Source organism: Sceloporus occidentalis, unplaced genomic scaffold (assembly GCF_023333645.1).
Source record: "Sceloporus occidentalis isolate IW3139 unplaced genomic scaffold, rSceOcc1.0.p SCAF_6, whole genome shotgun sequence".
Classification (NCBI taxonomy): Eukaryota; Metazoa; Chordata; class Lepidosauria; order Squamata; family Phrynosomatidae; genus Sceloporus; species Sceloporus occidentalis.
Genome location: NW_028316986.1, coordinates 142,570,541 through 142,597,004, shown reverse-complemented (window position 1 = coordinate 142,597,004; position 26,464 = coordinate 142,570,541). Strand labels below are relative to the sequence as shown.

The following is a 26,464-nucleotide window of genomic DNA, read 5'->3' as shown; positions in this document are numbered from 1 at the left end:
CAGGCAAAAGTAAGAGCTTAATCCATCCCGGGATTTGCTCCACTGTGGTGCTGCTTCTGACCTTTTTGAATGCTTGGACAGTAAAATAGCAGCATTCTTTGGCATCATTTTTCCTTCTTTCGTTCTTTACATCCGTGGTTGCATGTCTCTAGGTTTTACCCTCGACTTATACATGGGTCATATCAAAATGCATAATTTTGGCCTCAAAACCTGCCCTCGATTTATACATGAGGTTGACTTATAGTCGAGTGTATGCACTATATCTCAAACATGTTTTGGAGCAGTAGAGGTTCTATCAAATAATCTCTGTTGCTCTTAATATATAGTGACTCAAGAACCGAAGGATTCAAGGAATGTGATATCTATTTTATTTTGATAGTCTTTTCTGATGTTCTAAAGCAGGGGTGGGAATCACACACTCTCTCTAGATGGGGTTGGACTGAAAGTCCCAGTAGCCCTAGCTACCATAACCAATATTGAGGAATGTTGGGCTCCAACACATATGGACGCCCATGTGAGTCACACCCTGTTCCAGAGGAAAGGAATAAAGGATGCCCTTATAAAAAGGAGATGTTGTGTCCAATAGTTGTCTAAATTGTTGTCCCTCTCTATCTCCTTTTTAGACTCATGAACAGGCTCTACCATACGTAGTTAGCTTTAATAATAGTTTATTCATTTATAGACTTTGAACTCCACTCTTCAGCTGAAAAGGCTTCCAGAACAGTCTGCATACTATACAAATGCTAATACTAACCCTGCTTGCTGGACTCCTATATGATCCTTTACATAATGCAACTTTGTGTATACCTAGCTAAGTAGCAGAGGGAATAAGCAACCCTCTTACTGAATTGTGAAGAAGTGTTATAGGACACTCACAAAGTACCCAATATGCATTGGCACCTGATACACACTGGGGCCAATGTGATGCTCATCAGGACTGATACACATTGATCCAATTGTGCATCCATCCTGTTGTGCATTTGGCACCAATACAAGTGTGGTGTAGTAGTCTGAGTATTGGACTAGGACTCTGGTCCAGCGTTTAAATCCCGGCTCAACTATGGAAACCAACTGGATGATCTTGGGCAAGTCACACTCTTTCAGCCTCAGAGGATGGCAATGGCAACCCCCCTTTGAATAAATCTTGCTAAGAAAAACCTATGACCAGTTCACTTAGGATTGCCATCAGTCAGAAATGACTTGAAGGCACACAACAACAATAACAACAGCCCTCTAGTGTATACAGATGTTTCACAACTACACAGTTCTAATCCCCATAGATGTACACCCCAAGATGCAATGTCCCAGCAGGATTCCAATCGATACTGATTCTAATACTAACTACCAATCTAAAAGATGTAACACAGAAGGAAGACAAAGAGGGATGAGAAAAACAAGCCAAGTAAAATAGTAGTTCTTATAATAAGCAACTGGAATTAAGAGTGGCTTTCACAGAATAGCTTTCCATCTACTTGTGATGCAGCATGAAGGAATGGTTGCCCCAAGTGATATCTGCAGGAGAAATCCAAAGGACTTGGTCATCCAGCAGTGCTTGTAGAATGACCTTGCCTTCCATTTCTCCCTCTCTTTCAGCTTGATGGAACTGCTACTGCAGTTTTCATGGTTTAGGCCAATTTTCAAACCCATTCACACCTTATTCATAACTTGCACTACTGTTCTCCCAGTTGAATAGAAGCCAAAGGCTGCGGTGAGGTAGTGCGTAAGTCAGAGCAGACTTTGCCTCTTGAAAAGTTCAAGGCAAAGGAGTTATGAGTATTATTGGAACCAGTATTTCCAAAAGAACCTGACACATTCAATAACGGAGCAGTTTTCTGAGCCTTCATTGTATCCAGGGGGGTTTCAGGCCAATTTGGGGTTTTTTTCCGGGGGGGGGGGGGAATCACTAATCTCCAGGCTGATGTTAGCTGACATGCTCATTTTTTGCTTTTTGAGGAACTTGGCCATTAAATGATTTCTTTTCCTTGCATCTGTTTTGCTGCTGAACAAAACTAAAGTCAAGTAGAAAACAGTAGGCGGTAACCAGAGCAACGTAATGTAGAACTTGGTTTTCTTCTTGTTTTTCAATCTTAGGAGGCAGAACCATTTCTTTGACACATGCAATTATGGACTCACCTTACCCTCTTATTAATCAGGAACTGTATAGCAGAACGTGGCTTCCTAACAGGACATGAACCAAATGTGGAAAAATTGACTTCCCAACCTGAAACAGGAGGTTTACTGTGTTCCAGTCTATACCTGCATGATATTAATTTCCCAAAGCTTTCCTTGTTGAAAAGGCAGTGTTAGCTCCATTCTTCTGGATGGCTTTCTGGTTTGAGGAAGTGAAGGAAATGGATGTTTTGGCCTGCATGCCCCATACATCTTTATGTATTTATAACCTAAGAAACCAGCAGATGATCTGAAAGCTTTTGTTCAATTACATCTCAGATGTAAAATTAACTCAGACCCCACAGCTAGAGAGTTCTGCCCTACAGCTTGGAAAACTCTAGTTTTAGGTCTGAACTATTTAGCAACAAATGCTAGAAAAATGATTTCAAGTTGCAAAAGAAGCTGTGATTTTGTAAGGCCGACAAGGAGCTAAGCTGCTTTGCCTTGCATGTTGCAATGATCTAGTAATTCTGATCTGTTCAAAAGTAATTTTGGGGACTATAGCTCCCACAAATTGCCAGTGGCCATGCTGGCTTGAGAATTCAGTAAGATGTAGCCTGCAAATATAATTTTTCCAAATGCTGGCCTGGATAGCATACAGTAACTGCCAATCAAGTTTCCTTTCATGGGGTGAAGTTGAATCTGTCCTGAAAAAACAGAGTGGAAGAATTTTTTTGGCAGATTTGGGCTTTAGGGGTTTTGATCCAAAGGAACCTCTGAAATGCACTGCCTCCAGTGATTGGTTAGACGATATGGGGCCCTCCAGCTGTTATTGAACTGCAGCTCCCATCAGTCTTGCTAACATTGCCAATGGTGAGGGATCATGGCAGTTACATTCCAACAACATCTGAAGAGCCACTGCCATGATGACTCTGCTTTGGATTGTGGGGACAGGGCTCATTAACCTATATAACTCCTTTAAAGTTTAGGTCAAAACCCAGAGAAAATGCACCACTTACTGCACTGTCTTGGCTAACAGTGATTTAATTTTGAATCTAGCCTAACTAAGGCCCGTTACACACGGGCTAAAAAGTACGCGCAGAGCGCGTACTAGGGTTAAGGTGGGGCGGTGCTTCTGCACCGCCCTAACCCTAGTGCGCGCTGTGCACGCACAAAATGGCGGTGGCCGTTCTGCACAGCCGCCACCATCAATACGTCACGACCGCGCCGCCTCCAAACAAGGCGGTGAGGTTGTGACGTATGGGGGTCGCGGCAGGGCGCCTAGGGTGCCCTTTCCGCAACCCTGGAAGGAGCTCCGTTTCGGAGCTCCTTCCTGGTTTGGTCCGCTGGGCGCAGCCTTCAGCCTTCTCCCCGCTGCCGCGGGGTGTCCTTGGGGCTTGAAGCCCCAAGGACACCCCTTTCCAGGCTGCGGGGAGGGGGCCTTTTGCCACTTCCCCGCAGCCCGGAAAGCGGCGGATCGGGGCCTCAGCGGCTGCTGCTCTGGCCGCTGAGGCCCCGATCCGGCAGGGAAAGGTGCAACTACAGGCCGCCCCAAAGGGGCGGTCTGTAACGCGCCCAAGTTTCATACTATTAGGATGAGAAGAGAGGTGCACAATAAGCACCTGTAGATGAGACAACTCCAGGCCCTGCAGTCCTCCACTGTTCTGCTTAAGTCTTGTAGATTCATGCCCGTGACCGCCCTGAGTCTAACTGTGTTTGTCTCTCTCTCTTTCTGATGCCTTCCACCTTTCCTAGATACTGATCTATATTCCATAAGGCTAGGTACTCTAACTGGAAGCCAGCTGCATGATCGGGTGAAGGAAGTTTCTTCTGCTTCTGATCAGGGTGCAAGGAGAATGGTATCTTCAGGGACGTAGCTAGGGTTTTAGGAACGGGGGGGGGGGGGGTCCAGACTAAGTGCCACCATTATAATGGGGCTTGGGTGCGGCGGCACACTCCATTCATTTTTCTAATGGAAGGGGGGGTCCGGACCCCTGGAACCCCCCCCCCCCCCCGGCTACATCCCTGGTATCTTTCCTCTCCCATCAATGAATGAGGTTGTAATGGTCAGAAGCCAGACCCTTGGCAAAGGTCCTTGTTGCAGCCTCAGTTGCTGGTAGGAGCAGCATGGACGCATTGTTCCCCTTGTGCCCTGATTGCCAGCAGAATGGACTTCCTTCACCTTATCTGGCTGCTGGCTCTTAAGGTGGATGGGGGTGAGGTACTCAGGCCAGGAGTTGTTATACTTAGTTAGATCTTCATCAGTAAATAGCCAGTCTAAGTTATCTGTGCCAGTCTCTCCTCCTGTGAACAGGTTTGAAAGAGAAAGAGAAACATAGTTCAGTGGACATACTCATCTTCAAGGCAGGGATACTGCCCAATCAGAAAAGATGCCGTTTGGACCAATGTAAAGTTTGTTTTGACTGAGCCACAGAATGGGTCATAATTCAAGTACATTTGGACATACATTTAGGTAGAAAGATGCCTTAAATATTATGTGATCATGATATAAAGCAGATTTGAACTGATCGAAAGAAAGGGCTTTTGATAGAATAAAATTGATGCTCAGCTCAACCACATTTTTATTGTTTGTTGGTATCCTGATTCTGTTTCACATCCTAACAAACAGAATATGTCAATTCAGTCATTCGTTCTTCTAACCCAATAAAAAACAATGCTGACCTCTGTAACTGGCAAAGATCAAACTTGTAGGGGAAAAGACGAGATGTCACCTTTCCAGTCACAATATCAATCTCCAGAATTTAATAATTAGAGAAACAACTGCACTGGCCAACTTGTTTTGACATGCAAAACAGCTACATATGATTTGGAAAATATAAGGAAATTATAAATGTAATGAATAACACATGTTTACAAATGAACATTTCATCGAAACATTACTTTATGAGGTGATAGTGTTTCCTTAATTGAAAGATGGTGTTGTTTTTCTTTGGGGTAGATTATAAATGGTTCGTTTGTTTTTTAATTGTGAAAACTAAGTGAAAGATACTGACAGCACTGTTTATTGCAGGTGGGTCAAAGAGTAAGCGGGGTTGTGGAAGAACAAAAAGGACTTCATCATATGCTGGTTGGAGCCTCTGGATAAATTTGAGTCAAGAGCCAGAGTCTTTGGATTAATTTGAGAAAGAAAGTGCTCACAGTTTGAGCACCAGTGGTAGTGAAAGCAACCCCCTCCAACATTTCACAGATGAAAACTTGGACATGTGTCAGAATATGTTTAAGACTGCAAAAATTGTTAGTAAGGAAGAATACATAAGCTAGGAAAGGCTGCAGCTGTTTACTGTGTTTATAGTCTACTGTGTTTGCACTTTAAACTCAGTTGGCAGCAACTGAAATAAGCGAAGGATAAAAGAGGAGAGTGGGAAGAGGATAAATAACAACAACCACTCTGGTCCCTATCTTTGAAGCAAACCCTTCCTCATCTCTCTTCTGGCTCCAGGTGTGCCCAGCCTCCCTGATGACTGGTCTCCTGCATTTTGGAGAATAGACTGGCTAACTGTAAACATATTTATTTTTCCTGAGAGGCAGGTAAAGGAGGGCGTCTCACCTGTGTTCCAGGCTGCTGAGAAAAGACATAGTGGCTTTAAACAGAGGCAGGAAGCTACCATACAATCTTCTGGAGCTCCATTGACTGTTTGGTGGTGAGGATCTGAGTTTTGCACACATGGGTCTGAACAAACCTCCCTGGTGGAATGATGTCCCATTTGTTTTTGCTCATCCCTGCACTTCCCTTGCTACCACCTCAGCTCCCTTTCTCGGAAGAGAGCCAGGCTAGTGATCAAGCCATGATAGGCATGCTCACCCCTCCACCATAGTGGGAAGAGAACATAACCAGGGGTCACCTGGTGTGGTCTGCATTGCCCACATCTGCCCAGTGATGCCACTGAATGGGAGCAAGCAAAAAGCGGGCATTGCCCCTTCCAAATAAGAATATGAATTAACAGTGAAGTTTTCCTGCAGTCCCCACATTTTTAGCATTGCAGTCACTTAAACTCTCAGCTGAGCATTTAGAAAGTTTAGGGATTGAAAGAGAAGGGGCAGTCAAAGTTACAAAGAGATTGAGACCACAGCAAGTATAAGTATTCTAAGTAGTAAATGTGAGCATTCCAGGTGGGAACAAATTTTCAGTGTCTCCCTCTCTGCAATACTAGAAATTTAGGAACTGAAGGAAAATTTCATTGGAGAGGGACAGAATTCTAATTCATAGAGGCAACACCCTCATTTTGCTCCCCCAAAGTTGCATCCCTGCTAGAGACTCTTTTGATGGGGAAAGCCACACAGTTTGTTAGCCATCACATACTGCTGCCTGTATGTCTAATGGTAGGACCACCTCTGTTGAGCTCCCATCAGTTTTGACCTCAGGCCCTTTTGCATTACACAGTTAAAGCACTATGGTTCCACTGTAACTGCCACGGCTACATCCTGTGCAATCCTGGAGTTTGCAATTTGGCAAAGTAGTAGAGCAGTTCTCTGGCTCAGAATTTTAAATACTACTTCCTAAACTGGATGGAAATATGGCAGCTAAAGTGGAATCATAGAACTATAACCGTAAAGTTTGAAAGGGGCCTGGGTTTTTAATAGCTGACAAGACCTGCATTGAAGTGGAGTAGACTGCAAGTTCAATGGGTCATTTTGTTTAGTCGCCATTTACCTAAAAATGTGTTAGAAAAGACCATGAAGTGCCTTGAAATAACTTGAGTCTTAGGTTCTTATACAAATGTAAAATCTTATCTAATCTAAAAAAAGAAAAGCTTCAGTGGTTCAGTTTCTAAAATAGATTGGTATTCAAGACAATCTCTTTCTTTCCAGTGCAATGATTTTGGAAAGTGAACAGCTAAAGCTTTTAATATCCCCTTTTAAAAAGATTAAGCAAGGTTTTAGATTTCTCTAAGAACCAATGGCTAGCACTGGTTTATTTTACTTACAGCCTGCTCTAACCTCACTGTATTCTCTAAGACTCACTTTAAAATACAAATTCCTCACAATTCTTTGCATGTTGCCTGGGAAGAAGTTCTGGAATAAGGGCCTAGCTACATATCTCAGTAGAAATGTTTGGATTTCTTTTAAAATAGAATAATGTGAACCCTATTCATGTATGCAAGTGGAATAAAAACAATATGTCAGGAAGGGTGCCCCTCCATCATTGCTTTGAATGAAAAATAATTGTTGTGGAGCAGGGAGCCAGTACTGGGACGTTACAGGATCCTAACTTACATTGTTCTTGTGTGCCTTCAAGTTGTTTCCAACTTATGGTGACTCTATCACGGGGTTTTCTTGGCAGGATTTGTTCAGAGGAGATTTGCCACTACCTTCCCCAGAGGCTGAGAGCATGTGACTTGCCCAAGTTCACCCAGTGGGTTTCATGGCCAAGCTGGGAATTGACTTTGGTCTCCAGAGTTGTAGTACAACACTCAAACCACTATACTGTGCTGGCTCATGAAGAATTGTTGCTTGCCATCCAATCAAAAAAACCACAGAATGTTCCCTTGTGTGTTGTTGTTTCAACTCTCTTAGCATGCCTACAGTGTCGCCACATTCACCATTTCATCACACATTCCCAAATTCACTGACTACTTCTTGCAGGAAGTGTGCCAATGTGGAACATGCTAACACAGTGTACATCGGCCGCACACAATTTGCATGCAGCTTCCATTATCTCTGCTGCCACCATTTGCTAATCCTGCCAAAACAGTGCCACCAAAATTGTTGCCTCTGCTGCAATGACTGACAAAACTGTGTCTCTGAAAAGTGATGCTGTGGCAGATGAATTTTGTTCACTGAGATGCCAGGGTTCATTTCTGAGTAGCATCATGCATTATCTCCTCTCCCTGTCCAAGTTACCAAGAATGGGGTGGGTGAGATATATCAATTGTCAGCAGGATCTTAATAATGCTTAGCATTTAAAAAGTAATCTTTGGCCTGTTATAGACAGCCAAAATAAAGCTGCTTCGAATCACAGTGGAGGTATGGTGTTTCAATGATGCATGCATCCTAAGAATCCAGAAGTCGCACCAAAGCCACGCTCCAGACTGGAGCGTGGCTTTGGTGTGGCTTCTGGACTCTTAGGATGCATGCATCATTGAAACACCATACCTCCATTGTGACTCGAAGCAGCTTTATTTTGGCTGTCTGTAACAGGCCTTTTTGAACTTTAACACCCACAGTTCCCTAGCAGGCATGGCTATACTGGTGGGGGACTCTAAGGGCTGAAGTCTGAAAGCTCTAGTTATGATAGAACTGTACATAAGATTACACTCCTGGTTACCTTCTGTCTGTCCCAACACTGCACCTTGTCAGATTTAACCACAAAAATAACAGAATTGTTCATTTTTATCCGACCCCATCCCAAGGCGTCGTGGCAAATAATAATGACAACTTCCCTGTTACACTGATTTTAAAAACCACTTGGTCCGATATTTATGTGAGATACATCTCCAGCATCTTGTATGGCTCCTATAGTGTAAAGGTGTGCCATGGATGCTGACATCCATATCAGTGGAGTGGTGATTAGGGTGACCAGACATCCTTCTTTTCCAGGACATGTCCTACATTTCAACCTTCTGTCCAGGAAGGATTTCAAAATGTGCTCCAATTGGTGTATGACTAAGAAGCATGAATTTACATTTGTGAGTGTTTTTAGCTTTTATTTGATTGTGTTCTATATTTTTTCTTGAATGTCCTATATTTTGCGCTTCCTTGTCCTTCTTTGCACTTGGGACATCTGGTCACCCTGGGTGGTGAAGCCACCTGATATCCCCCCCCATTCTGAACTTCAAAGAAGCTATCCAAAATGCTGAACCATAATCTCAAAATAGATTCAACATCTTGACTAGTTCTGACTAAACTTCAGAGCAGATTCACCACCCCCTTGCTTGGAAGCCACAAGTTACTAGTGCTAAAGATTTTCCACCCCAGACTCTGTTGTGTTTCTAATCTTGATTTGGAACAACAAGAAAAAAGATGCGAGGAGTAAAAAAAACAAAACACCAGGCTCACCATTCCAATACTGCTTTCTCATCTATGCTCTTTAGAAGTAGATGTCCAGGGGGAAATCACACCTTTACAATTTATCCTTGCTGTGGTGTTTTGGCACTTGGTGCTGCATTTCTGAAACCAGGATTATTGTGAAAGCACAGGCACACACATTTAAGTGATTCAGGTTTCAGCCAAATGGTCTCCCTGGCAGGCGATGGGGCATGTAAGCAGAATCCCTCTCAGGAAACTGACCCGTCTGGACTCTGGCTGACCCAGTGCTGCAACCTCCTGCAGCTGGAGGCAATGTTGTTATGGGATTGTGGCATCCACACGGCCCAGAGTTTATGGCTCGGATTATATGGTTTATCCCAAAGGGACTAATATGTGAAAAATTCTGCCTTGGACAGGGATTATGTTGGGTGGCCTCTTGCTCCTTTCTGAGCACTGTGATCCAATGTTTAAATCTTCCTAGTATAGTGCATAAGTCAAGAAGCTACAGCAGAGTTTTAATGAAGATATATATATATATATATATATATATATATGACTTTCAGTTTGATTGTACTGCTGTTTCTAAGTATTTTTAGAAGCTCCTTTTGTCTCGTTAATCATTTATGAAGAAGAGCCAAAGAGGTAGCATGAGAGAGGGTTTCTGGTGTTTGGCTGGCTGGAGGTGGAGTATGGAGAAAGGATATAAGCATGATAATAACTGTTTGATGTCTCCATCTGTTCCCAGTAACACAATAGCTAATTCCTGGGGCCTCTGCCCTTTGAGTGTGTAAGAACCAGAGTCTTTGCATTTATCTGTGACTTATCTGTCACCTACCACGTTTGATATTCCCAGCCTCTGCTTTCAATTATCAGCCATCAGAAAGAGCACTCAGTAATTTCCAGCGGAAACACTTGGAACCTTTGACCTGTGCTTGTCAGATAACCAAAAGTATTTACAGAAGATAAACTATCATTTCATTGGTTTTAAGATGTAAACATATGTACTTTGTTCTGTGTCAGTTTACAGTAACCTCCATCACCTGGTTGGTGTTGGCTGACTTACATTCCTCCTTGTGCAGAGACCAGAGAAATTTGCATAAGCTACTCCCATCTTGCCCAATACGTCACACAATATATCTAAGATGTATACATGCAACAGCCTATATGCCCATTTAACAGGCTGTAGTGACATTTTTGAAGTGTTGGAGCTATTGTAAGTACGAAATAATACACAGAGTGCATTTACATTGCAGAAGTACACTGCAGTTTGACATCATTTAAGGGCTGTAACTCTATACTATGAAATCCTGGGATTTGAAGTTTTACCAGGTCTTTAGCCTTCTCTGATCAAGAGTGCTGGTGCCTCAGAAAACTACAAATCCCAGGATTCTGTAGGATGTTAAAGTGACTTCAAATTTCATTATTTCTACAGTATATATATATACATGCGTGTGTGTGTGTGTGTGTGTGTGTATTTGTTGTTGTTGTTGTTAGCTGCCCTCAAATTGACCTCGGATGAGACATCTCCAAGGCCTGTTACAGACAGCCAAAATAAAGCTGCTTCCAGTCACTTTGAAGGTATGGTATTTCAATGATACATGCGTCCTAAGAGTCCAAAGGCCGCACCAAAGCCACGCTCCAGTCCTAAGGACTGGAGTGCAGCTTTGGTGAAGCTTCCAGACTCTTAGGATTCATGCATCATTGAAATACCATACCTCCAAAGTGACTCAAAGCAGCTTTATTTTGGCTGTCTGTAACAGGCCCAAGACTCTTTTCCTCTGCCTCCCTGCTTAGATCCTGCAGGCTCAGGCCCATGACCTTTCTGACTGAGTCCATCCATCGGGCATGCTGTCTCCCCTTCTTTCTGTTACCTTCTACCTTTCTTAACATTATTGTCTTTTCTAATATTTGATGCCTTCTCATAGTGTGGCAAAAGTATGACAACCTCAGTTTTGTCATCTTGGCTTCCAGGAAGAGTTCAGGCTTGATCTGTTCTAGAACCCATTTGTTTGTTTTTTGGCTGTCCATAATATCCTCAGCACTCTTCTCCAGCTCCACATCTCAAATGAGTTGATTTTATTCCTATCTGCTTTCTTCACTGTCCAGCTCTCACATCCATACATAGTGATGGGGAATATAATGGCTTGGACAATTCTAATTTTAGAAAGTATCTTTGCACTTTAGGATCTTGTCTAGTTCTTTCATAACTGCCCTTTCCATTCCTAGATTTCTTCTGATGTCTTGACTGCAGTTCCACTCTGATCAATGTATGGGAATTCTTTGACTATTTCTATTTTATTGTTACCTAGGATAAATTCATGTAGTTCTTCCATGGTGGTTATTTTTGTTTTTGTAATATCCAACATTAAGTCTGCCTTAGCACTTTCTTTGTCTTTCTTTAGTAATTGATCCAGATCTTTGTTGTTTTCTGCTAGTAGTATGGTGTCATCCGCTAGTAGTATGGTGTATCTTAGGTTGTTAATGTTTTTTACTTGTTACTGTTGTTTTTTGCTCTGATTCTCAGTCTTCTTGCCTCTGAGACTAAGCCTGTGCAGCGTATAATATTATCTGCATACAGGTTGAATAAATAGGGTGATAGTATACAGCCTTGCCTAACCCCTTTGCAAACTGGGAACCATTCTGGTTTGCCATATTCAGTTCTGATTATAGTCTCTTATTCCGTATACAGGTTAGGCATCAAGAAAATTAGGTGAAGTAGCACACACATTCGTCTAAGAGCAAAGCATAGCTTTTCTTGATCTATGCAGTCAAATGCTTTGCTGTAGTTAATAAGCACATGCTGGTTTTCTTTTGCACCCTGAAGTTTTAGTATTCAAGAAGACAAAGAAAAAACACTTGGGGAAGCAACCTGTTCAGATGCTAATTATCAGGGCAAATTATCAGCCAAATCAAGAATCTCCAGACCAATCTGTCTAATATCATAAACAGTTTAGAGCTTTTATTGTTTCAATATAAATAAATAATACTGGCACTATTTGCTCTCCTTCCCAGAATAGAACTGCAGGTATTTATGATTAGCTATTTTCATTTATGTGAACCAGAATTGGCAAAATCACTTTTTAAAAGTAATTAATTCCTGTTACTCAAAACCCACTGGTGATCTTAGGCAAGTCACACTCTCTCAGCCTCAGTGGAAGGTAAAGAAAAAAAAAAGCTTCTGAACAAATCTTGCCAAGAAAACCTATTTAAAGTTTGCCTTAGGATCAACAGAAGATAGAAACAGCTTGAAGGTACATAACAATAAACAAAAATTGATGATAGCATTTTAAAAGAATTCCATTGCCATTACCTTGTAAAATGTACTACACAAGTACCTCATTGCTCTTTTTATTTAATTATTTTGGTAGTTTTTGCTAAATATTTTTTTTGGGAAAGTTAGAATTAATAAGAGAAGGTCATAAAACTGGATAAATGCTTGTCAGGATTTCTCTGAAAAGCTCCAATCCAGTATTGAGACCAAATGTACAGCAAGAAAGCTATGTTTAAAAAAATCTGGTAGAAGATCCTAAGCATGACTCTACTCTTAAGAAATAATAGCCATGCCTTTATTGAGGGCTTCCCTTTCCCATTAAAAGAAATAATAAAAGCAAAAGATCATCAGTGTCAAGAATGGAAAATATATAACCAGTCCACAGAGCCTCTGTCTTGTTAGTTTCAACTTCAGTTTATGGTCCATACCCAGCTCACTACAGCATCCAGAGACTGTTCCAACATCTGCATAGTTTCACCTGTCTCTAAGGACAAGGATAAACAGCATTGAGTATCACCTGCTTACTAATGGCTCCCAGCTCTACACTCCCTAAGAACTTTGCTTAATGGGATTCTTTCAGTCTACAGAGCATCAAAATGGAGTCTATGTAGAACATGTAATCTTCTTATCACTTTCCACACCAGTTTTCTCAATATGTGCCTGATCAAATAAAACAAAAGAAAAGAAAAACACATAAAGACAAATTTATATAAAAATATCAAGCAGTGTAAAATTTCATCATAAACACAGGAAGATGGTTAAATACATTGGGTCCTTGGTACTCTCTGAGGTTTGGTTCCAGGACCTCCTGTGAATACCAAAATATGTGGATGCTCAAGTCCCATTATATACAATGGCACACTAAGATGGTGTTCCTTATATAAAATGGTAAAATCACAGTTTGCTTTTGGGAATTTGTATATTTTAAAATATTTCAAACCATGGATGCTTGAACGGTGGATAAAAAAAATTGTGGGTATGGAAAACTGACTGTAGATGGATCAAGTGGCAGACCCCATAATGTGGCATTACAAATGAGTGAATTCTTACATGTTATCCATGTGCTTATATTGCTCAGAACACCATCGTCAGTGCAACCTAGGATTGCCAGATCACAACTACCCTGAGCTTCAAAATTTCAGCACCAAAATCTGAGGCCTTAGAATTGTGATGTCAAGGATGAGGGTTGTTATTAGGAGCAGGAGCCCCTGGTCATATGATTGAGTATGCATGAAGTATCAATCGCAGCTGCACAGAGTATGTGCCTTTTAAACAAAAACAAAACAAAGTTTAACAAATGAGGACTGCATATATGTACATACTTTTCAAGACTCGGCTCTTGCCCTGAGATTCTCCCCCTCACCAGGCTAAGAGAGGGAAGAAGGGGTTTGCCATTGCCCTAGTGGTGCAGTGGTTAAATGCTTGTACTGCAGCCACTCACTCAGAACCATAAGGTTGCGAGTTCAATACCAGCGAAAGGGCTCAAGCTCAACTCAGGCCTGCATCCTTCCAAGGAGGTGGCTAAAGTGAGTACCCAGATTGTTGGGGGCTGTTAGCTTACACTTTTTAAACCACTTAGGGAGTGCTTAAGTGCACTGATAAGCAGTATAGAAATGTACTTGCTATTTACTATTGCCTTCTTCTGAGGCTGAGAAAGTGAGACTTGCCCAAGGTCACCCATCAGGTTTCCATGGCAGAGTGGGGATTCAAACCCTGAACTCCCAAAGTCTCAATCAACTCAAACCACCATACTATGCTAGCTTTCTCTTTAAAAAATATACTGAATATCAAATTAACTTTTGTTGTTGTTAGCTGCTGTCATGTAGACTGTTTGCCTAATAACCTGTTGCCCTCTTTAGTAGTATTTTAGAGCTGGGGTTGACAAGTTAACCATAGCTGTGTAAATTTATGCCTTACTTGTTATCTTTTTTCCACAGTGGAGAGAGATAAGGATTTTTCCCATCAACGGCGGCATTACAAAGAATTCCGATTTGATTTGACTCAGATCCCTCACGGAGAGGCAGTGACAGCAGCTGAATTCCGGATCTACAAGGATCGAAGTTACAGTCGATTTGAGAATGAAACCATTAAGATTAGTATTTATCAAATCACCAAGGAGTACCCAAACAGGTGCTTTTTCTTCTAATAGTATTTGCAATTATTTCTTTGTTTTCAGGAAGAAGGGGCCTGACCTTTTCCTGAGGGACATATAATAAATAAGACAATATAATGATTAAAAATTAATGCCATTATCATGATTTGCAAACAGAAACCAAAACATGATTTAGGTGTGGTGGCACTCAAGCCAGGAACTGAAACAGTGGTTCAAATTTAGTTTGCAAATTTATGGGCTAACTGAATCAAGAAATCATGGTTTAGCCCTACAACTGTCTGTAACACATAAAATGATTTGGAATCTAAATGACATTTGCTATATATTTTAAAAAGGGTAACAATATTAAGAGGAATAATAGAATCATAGGGTTGGAAGAGACCACAAGGGCCACCCAGTCCAACCCCCTGCCATGCAGGAAATCACAATCAAAGACTCATTTAGATACAGAAAAGCTGTCAGGAGCGGCATCGGAACCATAAGAGGGAAATAGTGATGTAGCAGAAACACTGATTCAGCACACATTCACAGACAAATGGCAAGGTAATGCCTATCCTGACCAGAGTTTGCTAAAGTCATTTTTGGCATGGCTACAACTGCCAAAATCCCCAGCTAGCAACTCCTAGAGGAGTTGTAATCCAGAAAGGGGTAACATTTTCAAGTTTTAATCCTTGTTCTAAAACATTTCAACTGATTCAGTAAATTACCACAAAGGTTGTTAAGTCCATCTCTTGACTTTTGTCCACCAAGAATCCATGACACACATAATTTTTATCTGGTATAACAAAAGTGCTGATGAATGGGGGAAATGGCTTTACCTGTGAATTTTCCTTTCTGATCCTTGAACTAGACAGATATCCATCTCACCTATCTTTGAGATTTCTAGAATTGTGACAGTGCTTTCATGTTGGTATAATACAATCTTTCCCTTTACTGGCTGGGAATCCTATGCATATTTACTCACATGGAAGCCCCACTCATATTCCCTTTGAGAGGGGGAATACAAAGCAGCTAGAGCTTCTTGTCCAAATCTGTCTCCTTGTGACAATGTAGAGGCAAAAGAAATGTAAGCAAAATGATGTCTGTGGAAACAGGATTTGTGACAGAGCAGATTAAGGTGACAGAGACTGAGAAAGAAAACCTAGTGTTCACCTCTCAGAGTGGCACTATAGGAAAACTAGTTACTGACCTGGGATCCATATAGCAAGATAGTTTCTTCAGTTGTCTACTTACAGCTGTTGTTTTCGTGTGCCTTCAGGTTCTTCCAGAACCTATCACAGGGTTTCCTTGGCATGATTTGTTCACATCGGGTTTGATGTTGCCTTTTTCTAGAGTTGTCCACATGGGCCAAAAGGCCCATGTTCCCCCCAGCCTCATGTCATCCAGTTTAGACAACGCAGGCCAAAACCCTGGGACCAGGACTGAACCACATCCTAAGAGACTGGACACAGATCCAATGGATCTGGCTCAATCCACAGCATTGAGCCATGGCAGTTAAAGTGGTGTCAAACTGGATTATTTCTGCAGTTTGGGTGCAGCCTTTAAGACCTGATCATTATTCATTTTATAGATCCAGTCCCTCAGTTTGTTTTTAACTCCACAAAGTGTAAAAAATATCTGTTGAAAGGGTTTTAGAAATTAATAAGTCTTCAGATAGTTTAGCCCAGCTACCTTTCTTCCATTGTTCACCTAAACAAAGCTTAGGGAGGCAGTCTTCTGTCATGTCCAAGACCCTTTTATAATACAAACGGGCTGCTATTTCAGTCCTAGCTTTTAGAGATACCACACATGTCTCTGCCCTGGAGCAGAGTCCCCAGGAGGTACCGCCAACAAGTTGCTCAAAACCTTGTTCTGACAGCCCTCCAGGGGTTATTCAAGCCATTGTGATCCCCCCCCCCCCCCCCCCCAGATTTCAATACTATATTGCATTTGAGCAACTACTTTGCTAGAAACACTTTCATGCTGGAATTACTAGCCTAGTTCCTCTAGAAAAGAACAAAAAAAAAAAAAAAACCCTGCAGAATAGCATGGGCTGACTTCTGAGCTGTTGTTTTGATGTTTTGTAGCTGAGTCTGCCAAGATTTTTTCTCATCAAAATGTACCCCTTAATACATAACCGAGGGGACCTGTTCTATTTTATTTCCACTTAAATTCTCTGAGGTTCTCTCTCCCAACTGTCAGGCACCACCGATCCTACATTTTCCTTATCAGTCAGGTTGGGATCCTGCCATCATCTTAATTCCCAAGGGTTTCTTTTATTTTTAAAAACTTAGAATCATAGAATCGTAGAGTTGGAAGAGACCACTAGGCCCATCCAGTCCAACCCCCTGCCATGCAGGAAATCCAAATCAAAGCATCCCTGACAGATGTCCATCCAGCCTCTGTTTAAAGACCTCCAAGGAAGGAGACTCTATCACCTTCCGAGGAAGTGCATTCCACTGTCGAACAGCCCTTACTTAAATAGATTATTGAGGAGCTGCTGATGTGATTACAAAAGTGCACTGTGAGATGCTTATCTCTTTCCTCATATCCCCATGTCTATTCGTTGCTGTATTTTAATCTGTCATTCCCTGGCTCAATCCATGGAGAGAGGTGAAATAAGGACAATAACAACAATAATAGCATCAATAATAGCAGCAGCAGCAGCCACCACCATAATTATCCTTTTTGCAATTGAAATAACATCCATACTTTCCCCCTTATAAACAGTGTATATATTGTGAGTATACATAGACTGTCAGGTTCTGTTACATTCCCTCTACTAAGCAGAAGATGGAAAAACTACCCACAGGAAAGGGTTACCTGCCCCTTAACATAATACCTCTTCTAAAATCAAATCTACAGCTTCTAGGTTTTATATTATAATAATAAAAAAAAAAAATCCCCAAACAATAACAACAAAAATTTTGGTCATGGATCCCTTGACATAACATATAACAAAACTTCAGGTAAACCTTTCTCTGGCATCTACCATTTGAAATTACAGGCAGAGACCACACATGGTTGAACTTCCTCCATACAAAAACAGTCCTTGCACTTTGAACCTTTTTGAAGAGATGGCTAAGTGAAAGTCTTTCTCTTTGACAGGTTGGTTTTTTATTTTGAATGCTTGAACATATGGTTATGAGATCTTCCTCCCTACCCCATCTGTGATGGGAAAAGCACAGTCTAGAAACAAGTTTCCCAGCTCATTGAGAACCAGACTTGAGTCACTACTCATCACCAGAACTTTGCATGTTTTCTTCAATGGGACATGCTCAGAATGAGACCTTGCAAAGAGGATCACGACTAGAATCTCTCAGCTAGCATGTCCAGAGGCCCTACTGGCTGGGACATTCTGAGAAGCAACTTTTCCAAGCTCTGCTCAGAATTAGAACTAGCTTGTGTGTATTTTCACTGCTATAAATGGAAGTCAGCGCTGTGGCAGCTGCTCTTTGATGGGGGTTCTCACCTTGGGTAAAGGTTAATCTCCAAACACTGAACACTTACCTCTATATTGCTATAGTGCAGAGTTTCATGTCAGCCCTCAATAGAGTCTGTGTAGCCCCAGCAACTGCCCGTGAACGTCATACAGTCTGGCAAGCATGGGGAAAAAACGGATATAGATTTGGATTCAGAACAGAGCAGTGGTTCCTAATACCAGCATGTCTGTTTTCAGCCTCTACCTGGAGTCTTTTTCTCCTAGTGGTTGGAAGGTTGAACAACCCATCTGTTGTACTGCTGTCCAGTGAGGGTGCCAGAAGGAAAATTCACAGGTATCCAATTTTCCAATTTCATCATGTAAATGATTAGTTAAGTTAAGCGTTATGGATGAGCAAATGTAGGGGGATTACATGCACAATTTAAATGACCAGTTTTGAAAAAATACACTTTTCCCTAAAATATGAAGGCGGCAAGCCAAGTTTAATTTAACTGCAACAAGGGATATACTATATGGCTCAACTCTGTTTATTTTTACAGAACCAAAGAGCGGCATTTATTTTCTTGATCTATCTGCTGTGTAGGACTTTTGTACGTGTTAGTGGGATAGCTGGTTAGGCACATTAAGCTATGAATGGATGTTAAGATTAGATTTGCCACATTCATGCTCCTCACCATAAGTAATTTTTACTAGAAATATTCCATTAGTAAGAAGTGGATCAAGTGATAATCTTAGGTCTGCTCTTTCCAGAAGTATGTGGGAGTGATATATCCAAAATATATAAGCTATGAACCAAGCTTAAGTTCTCTCTCTCTTTTAAGTTCTCTCTGGCCCCATACAGACAGGCCAAAATAATGCTGCTTCGGGTCGCTTTGGAGGTATGCTGTTTAAATGCTCAGAGGTCGGAAGCTGCGCCAAAGCCAAGCTCCAGTCCTAAAGACTTGAGCGCAGCTTTGGCACAGCTTCTGGCCTCTTAAGATGCATGTGTCGTTTAAACAGCATGCCTCCAAAGTGACCCGAAGCAGCTTTATTTTGGCCTGTCTGTATGGGGCCTCTCTTTATTTATTATTTACCTATTTGATGTATTTATGTATTGCCTCCCAGCCCACAAGGGCTTCTGAAACAATGAACAAATAATAAAATCAAACAATACAGTGATAATTTTTTAAAAACACACACACTCATTAAAATGATATTTAAAAACTCCTAAAAACAATCCTGACGTCCAATGTAAAACAATAAAAATAGGGCATTTTCAAACATTAAATGTCATATGAAACAGTACTGTTTTCAGTGCCTGCTGGAAATGTAAAGGAAATTGGACCGGCCTAACTACCTTCAGTTGGGTGTCAAGGCATTGCTAGAGAGAAAGACCTGTTATGTGTATCCACCAACCTAATTTCACAAGGTGTTGGGACACATAACAGGGCCTCCTTTGAAGATCTCAAATTTCTAGAAGACTCATATAGGAGGAGGTGGTGTCTTTGAACAATCTCAGAGCAGCCAGATTTTTAAATGTTTCTTAATAGAGCCTCCCCAGCAAACCAAAGAAATGTATCAGGGGAGTTTTCTCTATTAATAATGGGAGGGAAAAAACCCTAAAGTACCATTGGTGTGTTCCAAAGCTGAAGTGTGCCTTTCATGTCTCCTTCCTGTTCTCCACATGCTCATTAGAATTCTTCATAAACGTATGGAATATTTATATGCGCACAGATTTGTATGCTGGATATCTGAAGATCTTAGCATAACAGACTTGCCAGAATGTTGCCAAAAGACACAATATGGACAGTGTTTCCTCTTTCTGGAAAGATGTTTAGGATATTTATGGGCCAATTGTGACAATGTGAATGTTTTGGGGAGTTAAATTGAAGTAACCTGGCTTGACTGATTTGTGGATCACAGCCTTAATTTTCAAAAGAGGGAGCTGAGAATCCCCCCCCCCACCTTTTTTCTCTTATCTTTGCTATTACAAGGCAAAAGGAAACAATTCACTGACAGATCACTGGCAGAAGAAAAGCTAAACCCTTGACCTAATTACTACAAATTTCTCAATGTATTTTCTTTATTTCTAAATTAGGGATGCTGACCTCTTCCTGTTAGACACAAGACATGCTCAAGCATCTGATGTTGGCTGGCTGGTGTTTGATATCACTGTGACCAGCAATCACTGGGTGATTAATCCACAGAATAATTTAGGATTGCAGCTCTGTGCAGAGATGGCAGATGGTAAGATATGTTGATATATCCCAATTCTGAAATCCTGACTTTTTGTTCTGTACAGAAGGTGCTATTTCTTATGTAGAAAATGCTGTTTTCTGTGCAAAAGCCCATGTGTTAATTGTCACAGAATAAAACCCAATCTTTAATAACTACAGTCATTGAAGAACCTTCTAGCAGTAGGAATAAAATTGCTAAAGTTGTTAATCCCATCAAAGAAAAAAAAAGAACAAAAATTACATGTCTAATATGGGCACATGCCTATACTGAAATACAGGCCTGTGGAAATACAATACAATCCAGATCTGCAGGAACTCCTTGCAACATTGCAATGTAGTCAGAAAAAAGGTATGAATGTTAATTATCAAATAAAGTAGTATCCAAGGCCCAGACAGACTACAAGATGAACTGAGGTCTTGTTACAACAGCCACATTCTGTTGGAAGAAATACAATTAGTCTAGAAATCCTAGTGGTTTAAATCAAAATAGCAACTAGAAGAGAGCATCAGCAAAAATAAAAACACAGTAATGGGCCAATTCATACAGTTAGTGGATTTGTGGCGACTGCTTAAAAGTTCATGAGCAGGTGAATCATATCAATAGTAACATTTCATCTACTCCAGTGTGGAAATAGATTGATCCTGTTTTGGCTGAAGACCATAATTGGCAGGCCATTTGCAAGTAGTTGACACATGCAGACATTTCAAAAGTTACCACAAGCAGACTGGTCAAATGAATTGACCCCTTGAAAAATCTCCATTAGGTTGTATGATGGTGTGATCGTAGCCACTGATATACTATGAACAGAAGTAGATTCCACTGCAGTGTTTCTGATGTGTGCAAGACAATTTTTGGTGCTCATGTTAACAGTCTTTTGAACACAAAAAACTATAGGCTGATGTAATATAGTGTGCATATGGGCATGTCACCTTTACTGTGCTCTCAGAAGAGTGGTTAATCTGTAACTGCAGTACAATAGAACAATGGCTAAGGAGCAGAATATAAAACCAATATAAATGCAACAGCAGCAATATTTCTGCATATATAATCATATTAAAAACAGCAGCTGTACAATAAATAAATAAATAGCTTATGGTCCTGAAGTGATGGCGTGGCAGCTACTTTCTGGCTTGGCTTGTGAGGACTGATTTTAAGATTTGGCGAATTAAAACAGGATTCTTTATGCGCTTCCTTGGGGATTATGGTTCTTAACTGCAAATCCTTTGTTATACTAACAGCAGAGAAAAAATAGGTGGTATAAAATAACAATATATTGAAAACAACTATGGGAAAATTACACTTTGTGTTTCATGTTTCCCCTGTTGATAATGTTGAAAGGCCATGCCATTGGAACCCATTTTTCCTTGGTGATATTTGGTATCACAGGCATCATTTTTTGATTGAAATGGAGCTCAGTTTCTGCTAAAACCACGTTTTATATTGAATTGTAGGTCTAAAGAGCAACATAACACATATGGAAGCTGTCAACATACAATGTTCAGTTTCCCAAGGGCTCTACTAAATTAAGAAAAGAGCATTAAAAAAAAATCTCCTTTCCAAAAGTCTGCATATATCTTTGAAATACTCCTCTGGGTTCCCATACATTTTCATTTTATGCTTTTGATGTTTGAAAACCTTTTAAATCTCATACCAGAAATGGTCACTTTCACACTGATATAAGAGGTGAGAGACAAGCTGATGAACTGCAATATAAAATCCATGCATACAGAAACTGTCTGGGAAAAAACACACACAATATTTTATATAATTTCTCCATATGCAAAGGACATCCCTGAAGATTTCGGAGATCTTTCAATGTAGCAGCACCTGCGTTTTAATACAGAGATATAACTGAACTTTAATTATAACATATTCCCATTGCACATTTTTTTTGATGGGATGAACATACAAAAAAGTAGCACATTTCTTCCTAAATGGCATGTACAGGATGAACTACATTGAATTATTATATTGCTTTCAAATTTGCTACATTTATAGTCTACGTTTCTTCCTGTGACCTTGTAGCTTTGTACTCCCCAGTTTATTTTGACAAGAAACTGTAGGAGATTCTAAATTGTGGGTTTAGAACAGGGATCTCCAAAGCCCTTTTCCAGCTTTCAGTCAGCTGAAGAGTTGATTGATTTTGGAGGTGTCTGTGGACCATGGGCCGTTCACTCTACACCACTATAGTGCTATCATTCCACTTGTGGTTTGATGAGGCACAAAGAAGCTCTCTGGCTGAGAATGCTAAATGCCTCTCTCAAAACAGCCGATCCCCTTATTCCACAGGATGGAGCCATGGAAGTTAAAGTGGAATCATAGCACTTTGACTGTGTAGTGTGATTTGGGCCTCTCAGGTTTAACTTGGTGAGGCTAAGGGCAAAAGTAGCTGAGACAAAAGGAGTTCAGATTGGATTTCCATTCCTTTACATTTTTGTAAATAGCTGTGGACGATCAGTCTACTCTCTCCTGTTCTCAAGATGAAAATCACACACACATAGGTGCTATTTGTCCTCTTAGGAAAAGTGTGTATGTATGTTCTCTTTGAGGGGGCAAATAGTTTTGAGAAGAAAGATTTTCACTGGGGAAGTGGACGGGGGAATTAAATCCTCCAGGTTCCAGTCCAAATCTCTCCTACCCTCCACACATCATTGTTTGGTTTAAAATAAACTCACACAAAATTTTAAAGAGATGGGAAAGTTGATTGTAGAGAGTAGTTTTCTGGTTTCACAGTGTGGGAATTGTCCCTAAACCATGACAATTACTCAAGGGGAATCCTGGCATGAGTTATTTGCTTGTCCCCTCTGGTTTGATGCCTGTCTTGCTGAAATGATTTAAATGCTAAGCACCACCTTATGGTATTTGTGAATTGTACTTTCTGGCGTCTATGCCTTGTTCTATTTATTTTATTGTGTTTCTGGGATTTTCTATTTATACAAACTTCATCTTCCCTCTTCCTGCACGCCAGTAATTAATCTTCTGTTTGCAAGTTTCTTAAATACCAATGTGTGTTTCCTTCCTTGGAGTCAATTCACAGTAGCCCACCAAGTTCGCATCGTATATATCTCATTTATTACACACAGCATTTTATTTCTTCTCCCTCTCAGCCTTGCTGAATATATGGCCAGCTCTGTATATAAACTAGATTATAAACATTTTGGGACAGGGCCCAGATGCTTCAACTCTGTCTTAATGAGAACTCAACTCCATTTTAACATTGTAAAAGCACAGTAAACATTGTAAAAACTCAGTTGTAACAAATGGTTAAGGTTAAATGATCCCATTTAATATCGTACACCAGAAAAATTCAGTTTGATCATATATAGAAGATTATGGCATTTCAAATATAACTGTATTTATTCATAAAGGGGAAAATCATCACCCTTTCTGTTCCTTCAGTGGAATGATTCATTCAGAAACGTTATTTACTCTGCATGCTGTCATTTTTTGTGATCAAACTGGACTCAAATGTGAGACTCCCACATACCATTAACAGTTGAAGCGTGTTAAATTGGAATGGTGGGTCAAGTATTTCAGGGGCACATTTTCTGTAATGATTACAACATTTGCCTCTTTTAAATAATATATCATGTACTGAAAGAATGTGTAGACCATTCTCCTGAAATATTCATAAATCTTTCAGGAGCTTGCTTTCCCCTAAATGATAGCTTTTCTGATTGCATTTCCAGTATGTACAGATAAGCTACAAAGAACCTCTGTCAAATTAATTCTGTTAATTCTGATGTGAGCACAGAATAGAAAAATCCATTCAAAAGTATGGCTAAGGCTGCAGTTCTGTATCCCCTTACCTGGAAGTAAGTTCCATTGAACTTAATAGGTTTACTTCAGAATAGACACAAGGTAGCTTCAACTGTGTGGCTTTGGCTTTGAGCAGAGACTGGAAAAGTCACGTTTTTAGCCTACAGTTCTCAGAATCTCCCATTCTTGTTGGGAGATTCTGGGAGCTGTAGTTTAAAAAAAGGCATTTCCTCAAGCTCTGAGTGCATCTCTTGAGGCTAAATTTAAATTAATGGATTGTATGACCTAAATCCTATCTTAAGTAAAGCAGGCCCAGTGAATCAACTGCTGAATTATGAGCCAACAGTTATATATGCCCCATTGATTCAATAGGCTTACACTGGTAGAGAATAGGAATTGGGCTTAGATCTGTTAGCCTCTCCCCAGAAACCAGCATGTGATTTAGATGTTAGGCTGAGTTGGAAACCCTGTGTTATCTCATATCACTGATGGGAGATAAACTAGGCCCCTCACAATCCTACGTGTTATCTTTGGGAAGGTGAACAAGGCAGTGATAGTGGAGGGGTGAACATGGATGCACTGAAGGTGGGTGCTCTGATCTGGATTGCAGCTAGTGCTTCCAAGTATAATCAAGAATGCTTTGCTCCTCCTGCCCCTATCCTGAGCAAGAAAGGAGTGGGAAGAGCAAAGTCAGGCATTCTCCGCTTAATTTACAAGAGCTAGTTGAAGCCTAAGCAACTTGGCTGGTGCTTACAAGTGATTGGAAGAACACACATCCCCCTGCCATAGGCTTGGTGGGAAATAATAACAACAACAACAACAACAACAATAATAATAACAATAATAATTTATTTATTTCCCGCCTCTCCTCAAGGCTTGAGGTGGGGTGCAACATATTAAAATACAAAATACAATTAAAAAAAACCCCAACATTTAAAATAAAATACTATAAAATACACTCATATAATACAATCTTTAAAATATACCAATTAAAAAAATCATAATGTAAAATGATAGGCTTGCTGGAAGAGATGTGTCTTCAATGCTATTTTAAATTCTGTCAGCATATTCAGCTTTGGGTTGGTGCATGCCCTAATATTGCCTCAGGTTTGTACAGTGGGCCCTCCATATCAGCAACATTTTGGTTCCATTGTCCCTCCCCACACACACACAGATGCCAAAAAATTCAGACAGTTGGACCCTATATTATTCAATGGCAGTGGCGTGAACTCTCTCCTGCTGCAAGTGTGCGTATTCACATATCCACCATTGAATTATATGGACCATGGCAATCAATGGATGGAAGATTAAATGAGATGATCCCAAGGCTGTCGATACAGAGAGCCCACTGTGTATTTGTTTCCACACGTCCATAAACTGTACAATGGAGAAAACACAGTGCAGGTAGAGTATATTTTGCTCTGATATGTGGCTTTTGGCCAGACACATACCTCCTGTCCTTGCCACTCAGTAGTGGCATCACTAAGGGGATGTGGTAATGCAGACTGATATAACTGCATAGTCCAGATCCACTTTTCATTTAGGAACCTTCTTTTAACAATTATCCTAAAGAAACATCCCTCTTGAAGGAGGAGCACAGCAGCTTGAAGCTCCTTTCCTGAATGCAAACTGGCCAGCAGAGTAATCTCAAGTCCCTTGAATGTTCTCAATTATTTGGCTTGGCTTAATTTCAGATGTCAGCTTGTAGGTGTACTATGTGGGATGCTCTGAAACCTCAGATGCATTTGCACTGCAGAAATAATCTGGTTTGACACCACTTTAATTGCCATGATTCAATGCTATGGAATTCTGGGAAATGTAGCTTGTTGTTGGGAATTGTTGTGGCACCAGAATTCTCTAACAGAAAAGGCTAACTGTCTCACAAAACTACAATTCCTAGAATTCCATAGTTAAAGTGGTGTCAAACTGGATTATTTCTGCAGTGTGGATGCAGCCCTAATGTAACACACCTCTTTAGGCTATGCTGTTTTGCTGGGCTAAGCAAACAGCTGTGTTGTTTGAGAGCTGTTAATTTCTGTGTGAAGACTTGTGTTAATGCATCAGTGGAAATAGTTGCTTTGAGTAGGCAGAGAATTACAAAAGTCTGAGTAGTATGTCAACCGGAGCTATTTTATAATCCCTTAAGAGAGCTTTACAGGTTGAGGTGGGGAGTTTTCCTTTCAGATTCCTGAAACATAATTTCGTTACACATCAATGGACAAAATTAAATCTAGTGTGTAACAAGTTTAAATGAAAGAAAATGGTCTCAGGGTAGAATTAAATTAGTAGTGTCAGCCAACCCATTTTTTTTGGCTGTCCAAATATTTTGAAAAGCTATAGGTATCTTAAATTAAAAGTATGGGTGGAAAATGGCCTGCAGTTTCCTTCTATGCAAAGGCCTGCATTTGCCTTTTAAAGAGAGAGAGAAATCCTCAACAGATTATCATACTGATTCATTAGAATCAAATGAATAAAAACTGTGAAAAACAACCACCATCAAAGGGATTTTAACTGAATATTTCAAATTCTATAAATAATAAGAGCTGTTTCAAAGCACTCTGAGCCCTTTTCAGCAGTTTTAGGAGGA

At 40.5% G+C, this 26,464-nt stretch overlaps 1 protein-coding gene across 1 annotated transcript in view; it reads left to right on the top strand.

Annotated features, from left to right (window-relative positions):
• Window positions 1-26,464, top strand: part of BMP5 (bone morphogenetic protein 5) — a 59,443-nt gene that overhangs the window by 17,030 nt on the left and 15,949 nt on the right. Inside the window, exons 2-3 of the mRNA XM_089531142.1 lie at window positions 14,305-14,497; window positions 19,979-20,127. Coding sequence (XP_089387268.1) covers window positions 14,305-14,497; window positions 19,979-20,127 — 342 coding nt within the window. The remainder of the gene's footprint in view (window positions 1-14,304; window positions 14,498-19,978; window positions 20,128-26,464) is intronic.